This window comes from Leptopilina boulardi, unplaced genomic scaffold (genome assembly GCF_019393585.1).
Source record: "Leptopilina boulardi isolate dan_hultmark-lab unplaced genomic scaffold, ZJU_Lbou_2.1 LbouV2_384, whole genome shotgun sequence".
NCBI lineage: Eukaryota > Metazoa > Arthropoda > Insecta > Hymenoptera > Figitidae > Leptopilina > Leptopilina boulardi.
Window position 1 is genome coordinate 2,539,922 of NW_026137956.1, and position 15,391 is coordinate 2,555,312.

At 24.9% G+C, this 15,391-nt stretch overlaps 2 protein-coding genes across 3 annotated transcripts in view; both read right to left on the bottom strand.

The window, feature by feature from the left end:
- LOC127288385 (angiopoietin-4) overlaps nt 1–14,969 on the bottom strand; it is a 232,495-nt gene extending 217,526 nt beyond the window's left edge. Inside the window, exons 1-2 of one of the 2 annotated variants that reach the window (XM_051315795.1) lie at nt 3,497–3,641; nt 2,736–3,244 (exon numbers count right to left, since the gene is read on the bottom strand). In XM_051315795.1, the coding sequence (XP_051171752.1) occupies nt 2,736–2,905 (170 nt within the window). In that variant the 5' untranslated portion in view covers nt 2,906–3,244; nt 3,497–3,641. Of the gene's footprint in view, nt 1–2,735; nt 3,245–3,496; nt 3,642–14,514 lie in introns of those variants that run through there. The other variant, XM_051315796.1, reaches the window with a different exon arrangement.
- On the bottom strand, nt 4,894–13,384 carry LOC127288388 (protein toll-like). Its single transcript, XM_051315801.1, has 5 exons — nt 13,302–13,384; nt 12,276–13,111; nt 9,069–9,408; nt 8,365–8,958; nt 4,894–8,279 (listed from the first exon to the last, which is right to left on the bottom strand). The coding sequence occupies exons 2-5, from the start codon at nt 13,076–13,078 to the stop codon at nt 7,965–7,967; spliced, it is 2,052 nt and encodes a 683-aa protein (XP_051171758.1). The 5' UTR covers nt 13,079–13,111; nt 13,302–13,384; the 3' UTR covers nt 4,894–7,964.
- Nucleotides 14,970–15,391: the final 422 nt, after the last annotated feature.

Below are 15,391 nucleotides of genomic sequence, written 5' to 3' on the forward strand. Positions count from 1 at the left end.
TTATTAACAATATCATAAAAATAAAATAAACAATAAATTGTTTCGAATTAAATTCGAATCGATTCGATAATTTTTTAATTTTAAATTCAATTCCAAATAATTGTAATTGATTCGATTCGAGATCTAAAATTCCTGATTCGCACATCTCTCTAAAAAAAAAGAAGAGAAATTCATTACACATTTCTTTGACAATTTGTTTCTTCTAGAAAGTAATATTAGAAAATGATTTTAAAAAAAATCAAACATCAGAAAATACAATTTTTAAAATAAAACAAAATCGTCAAAAAAAAAAGAGTGGAAAATGTAATTTTTTTTTTTTCTAAAATTAAATTTAATTCAATTGATATACATATAGGTATATATACATATTAAATGATACACAAATTAATCGACCAATTCGCCGACTAATTGGTAATCTTGCGAAATTATAGCATTTTCGGTCTGATTACTTTATGCACCCAATTATTTCGCGTATATATACACGAATGACCATACAAAATTCACTAAATGCAGGATGTTTACTTCGCAATGCTCGTATTTTTTTTTCGTCTTTTTAACTTGAATGTCGCACGTTCACGCGTTTCGAATAATCACGTAAATCGACGGCTGCCGCGTTAATTAAAGTCTCGATTTAAATATTCAATGTTTTCAACTCTTGCTTTTGTACTATATATATATATATATATATACAAAACACCATTTAAAAGATACCTCCTTCAGATTAAATATTGATTTTGCAATACAAACTTGTCGCTGCTTTTTTTTTCTCTCTCACTCTCACGATAGAATCGCAATTTAACCATAATTTACTTTTACATGAACTTGGTCCAAATTAAATTCTCTTTAATAAAAAAAAAAAGAATTTTTTTTGTTATTTAATTTATTGTATTTTATTAAAATTAATTTCTAAAATAAAGATCGATAAAATCAATAGTAATAGTAACATTTCAACAACCAATAAAAAAAATTTGCAATGTTTATTTTTCTTTTTTTTTTTTGAATTAAGCGATATTCGACATTAAATTTCCAAGTGCGTGCGCTGTTTATTTCAATTTGATTAATGATAAACAAGATAAAACTTAATTCTCAGTTTTCAATAAAAGCTTCGTATTTGTCAACTTTCTATTTCACAGATTCGCAGTTATTACCAGTGATCGTAAATTAAAATCCTTTTAATTTAGAGAAAGGATAAAAAATATAGTCATTTGGATAAATTTAAATTTTTCGAATATTGGAAAATATTTTTAAAATATTCGTCACTTTCTCTCATATACGAAAGGAAATTTAAAAAAAAAATCGATTCTAATTTTAGCTATTTTTTTTTTAATAAATATATATATTTAGGATATATACACAATACACCAATCTTTGTCACTTAAATTCAATAAATTATAAACACTATTATTTTTGGGAGTAACATTTGATTAAATTAAACAAACGCATATGGTTTCATTAAACAAACATTCTCTTAAAGTAAATAAATTATTGATTGAAAATTAACCAAAAATTTTTTTTTTTAAATTATCGAAACGCATAATTGTATTAAGAAAACATTTTATTGAAACAAATATTTGAATAAATAACCTAAACGCTTGATTACATGAAATAAACAAACATTTGATCAAATTAACCAAATGTTTGATTGTGTTAACTGAATATTTGATTAATTACCCAAACATTTGATTTAGAGGAAAAAAAACTTTTGAGAAAGAGTAAACAAACATTTGTACAAATAACCCAGATACTTGATTAAATTAACCATATTTTTCTTGAATTAACCAAACATTTGATTAAAATCAAACATTAAATTATGTTGACAATTGATTAAATTAAGCAAAATTTATTTGTATTAACTATTGAGCAAAATTAACGCAACATATGGACGTATCAACCATTTGATTACATTAACCAAATATAGAGTTGCACCAACCATTTGACTAAAATCACCAAATAATTTGACTGAATTTACCAATCATATGGTTCTACAATCTACAATTACATTAACTAAAATTTTTAAATATATTGACCAAACATTTGATTTAATTAACCAATTAATCAAACGTTTAGTAAAAAACGATCAAACATTTGGTTAATTTAATCAAATGTTTGATCGTGTTAACTAAACGTTTTGATTAATTTTTTGTTGAATCAATCAAACATTTGTTTCAATTAAACATTATATTGTGCCAAAGATTTGATTAAATTGACCAAACATATGGTTATACCAACCATTTGACTAAATTAACCAAACATATGATCCACAAATAATTTAATTGAAGTAAACAAACGTACTAAATTAAACACTGCACATTTGATAAAATTAACCAAACTTTTTGATTGAATTAACCAAACATTTTATTAAACTTATACATAACGTTAAACTATATTGAACAAACATTTAATTAGATTAACTAAACATTTGGTAAAAGTTAAATTAACCAAACATTTGATAAAATTAATCAAACGTTTCCTTATATTCCCCAAATATATTATTGAAGCAGAAAACAAAAAAAAAATTGATTAATTTGACCAAACAAACATTTGAAAACCATTTACCCCAATTAAATAGACCAGTAGGTTGCGAGACAAATATATGTTTATTTAACTTAAATATATTATATTTGGTTCAAATAAAACATTTCTCTGGGTGTTGTGAAGAATTTGTGCAATAAAATTAAAATCCATTCGAATTGTAAAATAGGGAAAAATTGGCAAAAAAATGAATATTAATTTACCTGCTTCGAGGGGATCCACGTGTGGGTGGTGGCAAAATATTCCCAGTAATATTATTATTGTTGACATGTGCATTTCGAATGCTGCGCTGATCGGCAGAAGTCCGCGGTAACCTGGGACTTCCGGCGAGAGCAAAGCTCAGCAAACAAGCGGTAAGTACCGCTCTTCTCATTGTGAGAATTTCTCAATTTTTCACCGAATAATTAAATCACTTTTTATCACGAAACACACGAAGCTCACTTTCAAATGAAAACAACTTTTAAACTTTCCTCCTCGACCAATTTGATCTTTTCTTGTTTCACTGGTTTTTTTTTCTTTTTTTTCTTTCCTTTTTGCAAAGTACGCCTGGCACTTTTCCAATATAAAGTTCACACTGTAAGATTCCTTATTTGCACCTGATGTCGATGAATAATAAATCCTTATATGCAAATACGAAGTTTACACTTAAAAAGTAATCAATCAAGTCACTTGGTTTTTTTTAGTATTATTTACGATCGAATTTTTTTTTTAACTATTACAGAGAAAAAAAAAGAGATAAAAAAAACTTCCTCTTTTTAATATTTATTTATTTTTTTTTTTTTATCAAAATATTTACAATGAAAAAATTTTTAAATTTCTTTTTGATAGATTTTTGAAAATTATTTCTTATTAGAAATAAAAATAAAAAATCGAGTATTTCTTTAATTGTAAATTTTTAAAAATCTATTTTTGAGAAAGATTTTTTTTTATCACTTTTTTTTTAACCGCGTTTTACTCTCGTTACCTTTTTTTTCAAAGAAACTGATTAAATAATAATTACGTGAGAAAAAAAAAATAACTCGCGAAACTGTGAATTTAAGAAAAAGCGTTTTCATGAACTCGTGAAAAGCGGGATCCGTGCGGAGAGTCTGCGACTCGAAAAGTGTCTGTTAAAGTCCTGTCGTCTCTGTTTCGCGTGGCCTCTCGTCGGCTGTTGTAACGTGGGGTTACCCCCGTTGTAAACTCAGTCCACAGGTAAGTAGAACCGCGGGCACGCGTTCTCAGTCAAGCAAAGACTTACTTTCACATAAGCCGGTGTGTCCGCCTTCCGTAAAGTGGGGATTCTGATCACCACAAATATATATATATATATATATATATATATATATATATATCATCCAAAAGGATCCCGCACACATTTTGTAAAAAAAATAGAAAAAAAAAATAATACAACCCAAGCAAAAATTTCTGTTAAACGCCGATAACAGTTTTCATTAATCAACAAATTATAAAAAAATATTTTTTAGGCAAAAAATTATAGAATTTTTCATTTTAAAAAATTATTTCTTTAAAAATCGTTTATATAAACGTTGCGTACTTCAGCTTCCTGACAACAGGCGCAATAATGCACCAATACTGGCTGGCCGACAGTTGGTTTACCAGAATTGGTTCACAGTAAACTTGGTTGTATCTTTTTCTATTGCAACGTTTTGATGCACATAAGTTATATCAAAAAGAGATCGTTTTGTGTATAATTTTTAGAAATGATACACGAAACGGTCTCATTTTTTGATGCAAAAAATTGAATCAATTTATATCAATCATGGCCGAATTGAATCGACTCAAAATTAAACGAATTTTTTTCAGATATTTTGGTAATAGTACAATTGCGGAGACCATTTCACTATTTAATTTGAAAATGAAAATAACAGAAAATCAAAGACAATGTGCAATTCGATAATTAAAAAGTGACAGCTTATAAACATAACCTAAAATGCATGAGAAAAAATTTGTCGATAAAATCAATATAGCCGAGCTTTTTAGAAGGTAGATGGCAGCACTCATCTATTTTCTTTCTTTAAATTTTTTCTGAATCGTTTTTATAAAAAGCAAAACTGCCATCTACCTTCTAAAAAGCTCGGCTATATTGATTTTATCGACAAATTTTTTCTCATGCATTTTAGGTTATGTTTATAAGCTGTCACTTTTTAATTATCGAATTGCACATTGTCTTTGATTTTCTGTTATTTTCATTTTCAAATTAAATAGTGAAATGGCCTCCGCAATTGTACTATTACCAAAATATCTGAAAAAAATTCCTTTAATTTTGAGTCGATTCAATTTGGCCATGATTGATATAAATTGATTAAATTTTTTGCATCAAAAAATGAGACCGTTTCGTGTATCATTTTTAAAAATTATACACAAAACGATTTCTTTTTTGATATAACTTATGTGCATCAAAACGTTGCAAAGATTTGATGCAATTTTTGGGCTCAATTTGATACTTTTAGGAAAACTGTGAATTCAGTACTGATATGGATTAAATGTGGTGCATGATTATCTGATAAAAATCATTAGCTAGAATTTTCATTTGTATGAATTTCATTTGATAGAATTTCTATTTAGACGAATTTTCATTTTTCGAATTAGTATTTAAATTACTTTCTTTGTAAACGAAATTTTATTTAACATAGTTTTTAGGTACCGAATTTTAATTTAATATAATTTTTATTTTACCAAATTTTTTGTTATCCAACTTTTTATTTTATAGAATTACAATTTAAACCAATTTTAATTTATCAAAATTCGCATTCAGTAGAATTTTAGATGATTCGAATTTTATAATGTCAGAGTTTTTAAACTATTGAATTTCCATGTGTCAGAATTTTTATTTACACGAATTGTTATTTGATAGAATTCCTAAAGTAGAGAATTTCCATTTGATAGAAATTACAAATGGCCGAACAAGCAAGCGTCAGAAAGATTTCGGCGTTAATTTTAAAATAAACCAATCACAATTTTCTTAATAATTTCTGATTGGTCTATTTTAAAAATTGCGCCGAAATCTTTCTGACGTTTGTTTGTTCGGCCATCTGTAATTTCTATCAAATGAAAATTCGCTGTTTCAGAAATTCTATCAAATAACAATTCGTGTAAATAAAAATTCTGACCATTATTTTTTTTTTAAAAAATTCGCTCTCCTTTTGAAACTGCTATGCTCACATGGTAAAAAATTTATCCACAAAATTTTCTAATAGAGGAGACCGGGGCTGTTTGGCGCAGGGGTTGCTTGGCGCACTTGAGTTTATTCAAAAGTGTTAAGTTACATTAATTTTTCTCTTTATTCTGCTTAGAGTACTTGATGAACTGTAAGTTTGTACAAAATTTCATTAATATTCATTAATTATTGCGTGGAGTATAGATTAAAATAACTGATTTTGGCACTCCAAAGTAATTTTTTAACCTCTTCATTTTTTTGTGATATCTCTTTAAAAAATTAATTTTAGAAGAGCTCAAGTTTTGAGCTCTATACATTTTTTATTAAGAAACAAAAAAAAATTTTTGATTTATATTAACAGTTTTTATAAAAAATTAATACATATTTCAAAAGTACATTCGGGGTTAGGTGGCGCGGTTATCTGAAAATTTCGTTAAATATTAATAAAATGAAGTTGATTATATGAAATTTACACATTAATAAGCACCAATAACAATCCTATTCAAAAAATTTAACCGAATAATGGTTTTTAAATATTCACAGCGTTATTATCAAAAAAATATATATTTTTTGGTAATTTTACGATTTCATTTAATTTAAATGAAATTTTCTAATTTTTAAATTTAAAATAATTTTATTGTAAAATTACAGTACAAGATTTATTTTGTTAAGTCTTATATTATTTAAACTTTAAATCATATAATTTAATTTTAATTTCACTCCTGCGCCACGCAACCCCGGGCCGGGGTTGCTTGGCGCGCTTTGCACAGCTTCAAATAAAGTGGTATAAAAATAAAAGTATTAAATATATTTTAACTATCTTTTTTTTAAATTAAAGCTGATATATTACAACAAGTTTTCTAAACATTAACTTTTTAAAAAAAGCAAAAATGAGTGAGTTACACAACAAAGAGTAAAAAGTGCGCCAAGTAACCCCGGTCTCCCCTACATATCGCCACACAGGTTTTTGTTTTTTTGGAGATTAAAGTTGTAGGTGCCAAAAAGGCCATTTTTTGACACTTTGACGTACCATTATTATACGGGACACATAATTACGTTCTAAAAATCATTATAGTTAGAATTTTTATTTTATGAAATTTCATTTGTCATTATTTTTGAGCCGAATTTTTATTTGTTCGAATTAGTATTTTGTAGAATTTTCATCAAAACGATTTTCTGTAATTACAGAATTTTTATATAACCGAAAATTCACTTCACAGCATTTTTATTTGTTCGAATTTTTATTTGCTCCAATTTTCATTTTAGCATAATAGGCATTTTAAAAAAATTTGATTGGGTAGAATTTCATTGTATTCACAGAAAATTATAAGGTATTAAAATAAGCAGCAACGCTTATTATTTTAATCCAATTTTGCTTATTTTAATACCAAAATGAATTAAAATAAGCAAAATTGGATTAAAATAATAAGCGTTGCAGCTTATTTTAATGCCTTTTAATTTTCTGTGTTGAATTTTCCTTCAGATGAATTTTCATTTGTTTGAATTATTATTTGATATAATTTCCATATAACCGATTTTTCATACAACAAAATTTTTACTTAACCGAAAAATCATTAAACAGAATTTCTAATTGATAGAATTTTCATTTGTCCGAAATTTCAAATGTCCGAACAAACAATTGACAGAAAGATTTCGGCGCGATTTTTAAAATCATTCAATTAAAAATTATCCATAAAATTGTGATTACTTGATTTTTAAAATCGCGCCAAAATCGATTGTTTGTTCAACCATTTGCAATTTCGGACAAATGAAAATTCTATGAAATAGAAATTCTATTAAATGATTTTTCGGTTAAGTAAAAATTTTGTAGTATGAAAAATCGGTTATATGGAAATTATATCAAATAATAATTCGAACAAATGTAAAATTCATCTGAAAGAATAAAATGAAAATTCTTTGCAATGAAATTCTACCCAATAAAAATTCTTTAAAATGCCTATTATGTTAAATTAAAATTCGAGCAAATAAAATTCTAACAAATAAATATTCGAATAAATAAAAATTTTGTGAAGTGAATTTTTGGTTATATAAAAATTTTATAATATAGAAAATTGTTTTAATGAAAATTCTGTAAAATACTAATTCGAATAAATAAAAATTCGGCGCAAAAATAATAATTATGACAAATGAAATACGAAAAAATGAAAAACTAATGATTTTTAGAACATAATCATGCGTCTCTATTATACTTGTATAGTACGAGTATTATTTGTTTATTTCAGAAGTACGACGTACTGGTATTGTACTAGTATTATACTTTTCTATCAGGTTGGATAGAACAACTATTTATCCAAATTTTCTCCACCTCATCTCTAGGTAAAGCACATAAAAGATGCGCAGATTCAGAATAAAGTTGTTTTTTTTCAATCAATGTTGGTGATTCATTACGACAAGTTAGTTTATATCTATCTTCAATTTTAATAATATTTTTAAGTTTTTGAAAATTTGATCCACATTTCAAAGGATTACCATTTAAAGTAATGCGTACGAGTTTTTTTAAAGAGTTCAAAATCTCTATGTCATTATTATTTACGTCTTGAATTTCATTATTATTAAGTTCTAAAATCTGAAAAAAATATATATATATCATTGAATTATATTGATGACAATTATTCCCAATATTAAGCAAATCATTATATTAAAATCTATACCTTAAGATTCACATACGCATTAATACCAGAGAGACTTTTAATTTTATTTCCAGAAAGTATTAATTTCGTAATAAATTTTATTTCCTCACTACCAAACATGGGAATATGTTCTAAATTATTATTTTCAAAATTCAATTCATTATCAAAAGTAATAATAATTCCAAGATTACTCGGAACCATTGTAAAACCAATATTGGAACAATTTATTAATGATAGTTGTTTTTCAAGATAATAAGTTGGAGTACATGATTTTTTATTATCATTAGAAGTTTTAATAGTTATCTCACACGATAAATGATCACTGGTTAAAGTAGAAAATATTTTCCCCTCATGTTTTTTTGGTCCATTGCATTTTAAATTATTTGTATTTATATCTAAATGTTGATAAATTTTCTTTTCCATATTGCCCTTTGTGAACTGTAAAAATTTATCATTTACACAGTCACAAATAATAGGATTATCTCTTGCATCTATATGCATTTTAAATAATGTCAAAAATTTTATTGATGATAATGAAAATAATTCAATTCCTTCTATTTGATTGTTGGTTAAGTCAATGTAAAAGTCTGATCTCATTGTAAAATTGTGTTTTAACTGGAAAAAAAAATTTAATTAGCAACGTAACTTGAAAATTTAATTAAAAACAAAAAAACAAAGCTGTTTTGAGTTAAATTTTTCTAAAAATCATTATCCCAGTAACTTACTTTAAAATGCGTTATCTGATTGTGCGAAAGATTTAAGGACTTTAATTTCATTTCGGATAATTCAATCCAATCGTCATAAAATATTTCAATTTTATTGAAGGAAAGATCCAATTCTATTAGATTATTACAGGGAAAAAATACTGAATAATTATTCCAAAATGCGGCAATATTTGATATTTTAGTCTTTTTACTTAAAGATGAAATATCTGTCATATTATTGTTTGCAAGACTTATTCGTTCTAACTTTAATAAATTTATAAATGCATTTCTATGAATTGTATCTATTGAATTGTCAGCTGCATTAAATACTATCAAATTGTGTAGTTTGTTTAAGAAGAATCTAAATCAAAAAATATTTTATTGTTTTAAATGAAAAACTGCGTCGAAAAAACGATTCTCGACTACTCGCCCTAAAACCAGTCAAACGGTTTTGTCACAAAAAAAGTGACGTAAAATGACATTCAAAATTTTGATTTTTGAAAACTTCTAACTTGTTGGTAATGAAAAGGCGCATTTTTTTTGAGGCCTATAAATTTCCCCTAAAAATCATTATAGTTACAATTTTTATTTTAAAGAATTTTATTGCATTATTTTTCAAACAAAGTTTCATTTTTTGAATTACCATTTGGGAGAATAATTTCTTTTTAAAAGAATTTTTACTCAAAAAAATTTTTAGGTAACAAATTTTTATTTTTTTAGAATTTTTTTTTACTCAACTTTTTATTTTAAAAATTCTAATTTAATCGGATTTTAAAATAGCAGAATCGCATCGAAATCTTTCTATTGATTTTATATTCGGACAATTTTCAATTTCGAACAAATGGAAATTCGACATTTTAAGAATAAGAATTCGTGCAAATAAAAATTCAAACAAATGAAGATTTGGTAAATTAGAAATTTGGACATTTAAAAAAATGTAACACTTAAGGATTAATCAGAAAAAGAATCGGAACAAAAGTTAATCCAACTGTGTATTTTTTTTGTATTTTTAAAGAAAAAGATGGTTTCAATTTAATTCATTTGTTATTACATAATTTTTGATAAAACATACAGACTTTTTTTGACAAATAAAGTAATAATTTCTCAATATCTGGTATTAACTGGTGTATTTTTAACATTTAGCAAACTGAATTTTTTTTTAATGTTTAAATTAAATAAATATGAGTAGTATTGAAAATGTGTATTAAATATATTTCTAAAGTTTGATAACTTAGTTATTTTTTGTATAAATAAATTTTAAGTAATATGTGTAACCAGAGATATATTAAAAATGGTATTTAAAAAATGTTGAAGGAAAAAAATGATGTGGCTTTTCAATCTCAACAAAGTCCTATTTTCAAAAAAGTCAAAATTTTTATTTTTAATTTTCTTCACTTTTTAGGAAATTTGACTGGTTTCAAAGCGAGTTCTTCGACGCAGCTTCTCATATGGGGCATTCGATGGGAAATTTTCGTTCAAAAAATTTTTTTCGCTCAAAAATTTTTTTTTTTGAAATCTATATGAAAAAAAAGTAAATACGTATTTTTTTTATTTTTTTATTTGATTAAAATGAAGGGAGTTTTGATTTTTTAAAATTTAACATCATCAAAGGCAGTGTATTATTAAAACATTTTTTTATCTATTGTACTAATGAATAAAAAATTATGCTGTATATGAAATTATTTCATTTTTTCTCAAATTATTCAAATATGTGCTCAAAAATAATATACCTATAACGGAAGCAAAACAAAAAAATTGAAATTAAATTTAAAAAGTGAGTTTTCTCAAAGATGGACACATTCGATTTATAATTTTTTTTTTGCACTGCAATCTCATTAGTACAAAAATAAAAAAAATGTTTTAAAAATACACTGCCTTTGATGACGTTAAATTTAAAAAAAATCATAACTCCATTTTTATCAAATAAAAAAAATTTTTAAATACATATTTTCTTATTTTTCATATAAATTTAAAAAAAAAATTGATTTTTCACAAAATTGGTCAAAACACCAAGGACCATTATCTTATAAATTTTCTAAATCCGAAAGATTGTACGAATCCATACAAAAAAGCGATTGAAAAACGAAAAGTAGGAAAGTAATATAATGACAGGTTCATTACGTCCTGCCACCGTCAGATGGCAGAAGCATGCAAAGAGCACAAAGTCGCCACTGTTATTATATTACTTTCCTACTTTTCGTTTTTCAATCGCGTTTTTGTATGGATTCGTACAATCTTTCAGATTTAGAAAATCTATAAGATAATGATCCATGGTGTTTTGGCCGATTTTGTGAAAAATCAATTTTTTTTTGAAATTTATATGAAAAATAAGAAAATACGTATTTTTAAAATTTTTTTATTTGATAAAAATGGAGTTATGATTTTTTTAAATTTAACGTCATCAAAGGCAGTGTATTTTTAAAACCTTTTTTTTATCTATTGTACTAATCAGATTGCAGTGCAAAAAAAAATTATAAATCAAATGTGTCCATCTTTGAGACAACTCACTTTTTAAATTTAATTTCAACTTTTTTGTATAGTTTCCGTTATAGATACGTTATTTTTGAGCACATATTTGAAAAATTTGAGAAAAAATGAAATAATTTCATATACAGCATAATTTTTTATTCATTAGTACAATAGATAAAAAAATGTTTTAAAAATACACTGCCTTTGATGACGTTTAATTTAAAAAAATCATAACTCTATTTTTATCAAATAAAAAAAATTTTAAAATACATATTTTCTTATTTTTCATATAAATTTCAAAAAAAAATTGATTTTTCACAAAATCGGCCAAAACACCAAGGATCATTATCTTATAAATTTTCAAAATCCGAAAGATTGTACGAATCCATACAAAAAAGTGATTGAAAAACGAAAAGTAGGAAAATAATATAATAACAGTGGCGACTTTGTGCTCTTTGCATGCTTCTGCCATCTGACGGTGGCAGGACGTAATGAACCTGTCATTATATTACTTTCCTACTTTTCGTTTTTCAATCGCTTTTTTGTATGGATTCGTACAATCTTTCGGATTTAGAAAATTTATAAGATAATGGTCCTTGGTGTTTTGGCCTATTTTGTATAAAATGTCACATGTTTCGACAAAAAATTATTTTAAAATCAATGTTTACGTTTCATTTTCACGTTCAGTGCGGTTTTATAGGGCGATAATTTTTATAATTAATTGAAAAAAAAGATATAATATTTAATATAAAAATTTACTCTGATATTGTTGTGAGTTTATTTCGTTGAAGATTCAGTTTATTAAGTTGTTTTAAATTTTGAAAAATATTATCATCAAGAATTTCCAATTGATTGTCACTGAGATCAAGATCAGTTAGTTTAGTTAAAGTATTGAATGTTCTAGGATGAATATACTTTAATTTATTCTCCGACAAATCCAATTTTAATATTGTCGTTAAATGACTAAATGCATTTTCATTAATTATTTCAAAAGAACATTTTTTTATCGTTAAATATAAAGTGTTAAGAACACTTTCTAAAAATCTTTCAGGCACTATTCGTAAAAATGTTAGGCCTATAATTTTTAATTCAGGCTGTGAATATACATATTTATATGGATTGTTATTATTATTATTATTATTATTATTATTATTATTATTATTATTATTATTTTTAGGATATTCTAAATAATTAATTTTTTGAATATAATCGGCAACATTTAGTTCTTTAATTTTCTGTGCATCTGCATTTTTGATAATAATACAATTGTCTTGAACAATAGTTGTTAAATATAATTTTCCAAAATTAATGTCATTATTAAAATTGTTTAAACTAATTGAATTTATGCATTTTATGGTAAATTCTAAAGTTTCAATAGAATTTACATATAGTTGAGGATTGATTTCATTTATAGTGACTGAGGGATGAATACATGAGAATTGTATAATTGTATTATCAATTTTTTTACAATTGCAATTTTTTCTATATTTTTCGGGGCAAATGTATGAAGTAACAATTGTTACTATCAGAAAGACTGAGAGCAGTCTCAAAAAATTCTTCATTGTATTTTACTGATTTTTGAGTTTTTTTTTTAGCTGAAATAACAGGAGAAAAAATTAAATAAAGTTATTTTTTTTATTAAGACTAATAAATTTTGTTTTAAAAAATTAAATTGTTTTTTATATTCGTGAATTTATCACAAATTGAGAATGAATGTTTTAATTATAGTTTTTTATTGAAAGAATATATTTATATAAAAATTTAGAATTTATTTCATGTACTTACTTGGTTTTATTTCTGAACAAACTTTAATAAGAATAGAAAGACAATCGTTTTATTCGTAATACGAAAAATAGTCAAAAATTTTTTTTTTTATGTATACGTACAAATTGTGTTATTTGTAGACACAAGTGAATAAATTGATATCTTATTATTGCAACACTTTATGTTTGTAAACCATATAATATACAGTTTACATAGTCATAATTTATGGATGAATATTTAACACATAAGTTTATTTTGATAAAATATAATATTTAATTAATGTCGTGTTATTTGTACAATTTTTTTTATGACTAAATGAAATAAAATGAAATTTAAACTATTAGTTTTAGAGAATATTTATTTATTTATTTATTTGGAACATAACGGGACATGCCCTTTCGTACAAAAGTACTCCTAAATTCTAATAGTTACGTAAGTAATATTAATGAATCTTTTTTTTTTTTTTATTAAATAATAAAATATTCTTGTGTCCTCTATAAATTATTATACACCTTACTTACTATACAGTATAATAAAAAAATTCCGTCAAACACAGACTTTTTACTATGTAAAGTATATTTAATGAAAAAAGGATAATTTTACTTTCAATCTGAAAAATAGGTTAGTTGCTACTTTTATGATATATTAAATGTACACGTTAGTGGCACTTAAATAACATATTTATGAATTATGCATAAAGTAACTGTCATAATTTAACAATAAAGAAATATATGACAGCGTTATAGTTTTTTCTAACATTTATAGATTCAGTTAAATTAAGAAGGATGAAGGCCCTAACATAACCTCAAAACTGAAAATTGTTTTTACAAAAAAAAAAAAAAACTAAAAATTCAAACAATTTTAGAAGATCTACTCTCTAAATCTGAATTAGTAAAAATGTTCACTAATTTAAATTAGTAACTCACTTTTTGCTTCTGAATTAGTAAAATTTTACTAATTACTAATAACTTTTACAAACAATTAGTAAAATTTTACTAATTCTAAAGTAAAAAATGAGTCACTAATTTAAATTAGTAAACATTTTTACTAATTCAGATTTAGAGAGTAGCTATAAACTATTTTGAAAAAATAATGTTGAGTTAAAATCTTAAACGCGGAAAATGTCCTCAAACAAGACATTTTTTGCAACTGTTAAGACGAACAGTTTTTACAATGTAGAAATTAATATATAAATTAATTATGTAATGCGTTATTAAAAATAAAAAGAACTTACCTTTATTGATGATGGATCCTAAATTATAGCTCAGCGGTCCAGGTCCAATGCTCTTCTTCAGCCCTAAAACAACCTTAAGGGTAAATCTTGAGACCAGCAGATTTAGCTTATCTTCAGATTTAGCCAAGAAGACGATCGCGATTTAAATTATAATTCGGACGCGCGCGAAACAAGTTGTCTTATAACGATAGACAAACAACGAAAACGAAATTTAAACACCCTAAGAAAATTTCGTTCGCGATTATAAAAAAATATCGAATTAAAACTCGCGAAGTTAATAATTTTTAAATCCGACACGACACGTACAGCGTATAAGTTGTTTATTAACGAGAATAAGAAAAAAAGAAAATATTTTACATTAATTATACATATATTAAACGACCGTCACTTTCACTAATTTTCGAACACTCCCGTATAATGTAAAACTGTAAAAAAAATTTACTGAATTTAAAAAAAATCCGCACTATTTATCTGAAACAAAAAATAAATTCAATTAATAATTAAAATTTTAATTAATTAAACACTAAATAATTATTTTTTGATCTGTTTTACCGATGTAATCCATTAAATTTGCTTCATCAGCAGTCGGTAAAACAGTTTTAAATTTATGTAAACCGTCAAATAAGTTTTACCTGCAGTCGGTATAATAGTTTTGTCAATGGAATTATTACGTATTTAGTAATCAGTTAAATCTACATTATTAGAACTCGGTAAAACAGTTTTTAACAGTCAAAACTGTTTTATCAGCAGTAGATAAAACAGTTTTTTGAACCCAGCATTATTAATTCAATCGGTCTAATATCTGCTTTATCAGCAATTGATGAAATAGTTTTGACTAAGAATTATCATTGATTTAATCAATCTAATCTGTATTATC

Coding starts and splice junctions, on each gene's coding strand:
- LOC127288388 (XM_051315801.1), bottom strand. CDS start 13,078: ATGAAGAATTTTTTGAGACTGCTCTCAGTCTTTCTGATAGTAACAATT. Junction 8,959..9,068: donor ATCAGATAACGCATTTTAAA/GTAAGTTACTGG, acceptor TTTTTTTTCCAG/TTAAAACACAATTTTACAAT. Junction 8,280..8,364: donor ATGCGTATGTGAATCTTAAG/GTATAGATTTTA, acceptor TATTTTTTTCAG/ATTTTAGAACTTAATAATAA.